We start from the raw sequence: 1,276 nt of genomic DNA, 5'->3' as shown, positions 1-1,276 counted from the left end.
GATGGACTGGAGTATTTGAACATCTGCAATCGGTGTAATGGTGCAGGAAGTGAGTTTAGTTTTATGTGTTTGTTCTTAACTGACACATTTGCTTTATGTCATTAAATTCAAACATATATGATAATTAAAGATCGCTCTATTTGCTGCTTGCTGCTCTGTGTTATTGAAGCTGTGTGTGTTCAGTGTTATTGAAGCTCAGTGTGTGTGCAGTGCTGCTCCTCACAGGCTGTTTCCCATTTCACTGCCTTCACCCTCAGCTGAGGGAGGTTTTTGTATGACTGTGTAGCACTGTGTGAACACCCAGCTACTACTGAGGTAGTGTTCACTCTGACAGTAGTAATCTCCTGTATCTTCAGGCTGGACTCCACTGATGGTCAGAGTGAAGTCAGTCCCAGATCCACTGCCACTGAATCGCGCTGGGATCCCAGACTGACGGGTAGAGGTATAATAGATCAGGAGTTTAGGAGCTTCTCCAGGTTTCTGTTGGTACCAGGCTAGGTGGTTGTTACCATTTACTGCACTGCTGACTTTACAGTTCACAGTGACGGTCTCTCCAGTGTGCACAGATTTCACTGATGGAGTCTGAGTCACTGTAACTTGTCCACTGGATTCTAAAATAAATAAATACATAAATAAATGAACAAATAAAATAGTTTTTAAATATTAAACAATAATGATTAAATACAATTTGAACTTGTAAAGCCATTTTTGTGTCCCCTATACTTTATACATAACTTTTAAAGTGTATCCCGATGTCAAGAAAATAACAATTAAAAACCACATTACTTATCCTACTACCTTTTATTAATAATAGTCGTAATACCTAGTGATAGAATTTAAAGTTTTACCCTGAGTGCAGATGGCGAGAGCCCAGATGAAGATGGTGATGAAAGTCATTGTTGTTGTGGATTGTGTTGCCATGAAGGGCAGCTCTCAGTCATGAAGTGTTAAACTCACAGGGCTATAAACACTCCCAGAGCACTGAAGCATGTGCTGCCCATGCAAAGTGGCTGTTCTATGCAAATTGTCTTCCTGGGTACAGTAGCTACTGGTAGTAAAGCAGTGCTTTAAACACAGACTTGGTGCTGTGTGTCTGACAGAGCAAGATGAGCAGTTTAGGATTAACACTCCCCCTAGACAAAGATCAGTTTATTAGGAGCATATGATAAATCTGTTGTGTGTTTATTGAACTCATCATAACTGCAGTGGAGAAATTATGCAGTTATTTAGGGACTATGTGTTCTAGTAGTGAAATAATTAAGGAAAGCAATGCCCT

At 40.0% G+C, this 1,276-nt stretch overlaps 1 gene segment (V, D, J or C); it reads right to left on the bottom strand.

The window, feature by feature from the left end:
* Nucleotides 1-219: 219 nt before the first annotated feature.
* On the bottom strand, nucleotides 220-897 carry LOC136766983 (Ig kappa chain V region K29-213-like). The segment is given in 2 exon segments: nucleotides 220-611; nucleotides 849-897. Coding segments are annotated over 2 exon segments (441 nt in total).
* Between the last annotated feature and the right edge of the window lie 379 nt (nucleotides 898-1,276).

The sequence above is a fragment of the Amia ocellicauda genome, chromosome 13, assembly GCF_036373705.1.
Source record: "Amia ocellicauda isolate fAmiCal2 chromosome 13, fAmiCal2.hap1, whole genome shotgun sequence".
Classification (NCBI taxonomy): domain Eukaryota; kingdom Metazoa; phylum Chordata; class Actinopteri; order Amiiformes; family Amiidae; genus Amia; species Amia ocellicauda.
The sequence above is the reverse complement of the archived record's forward strand: the minus strand, read 5'-3'. Positions and strand labels throughout refer to the sequence as shown.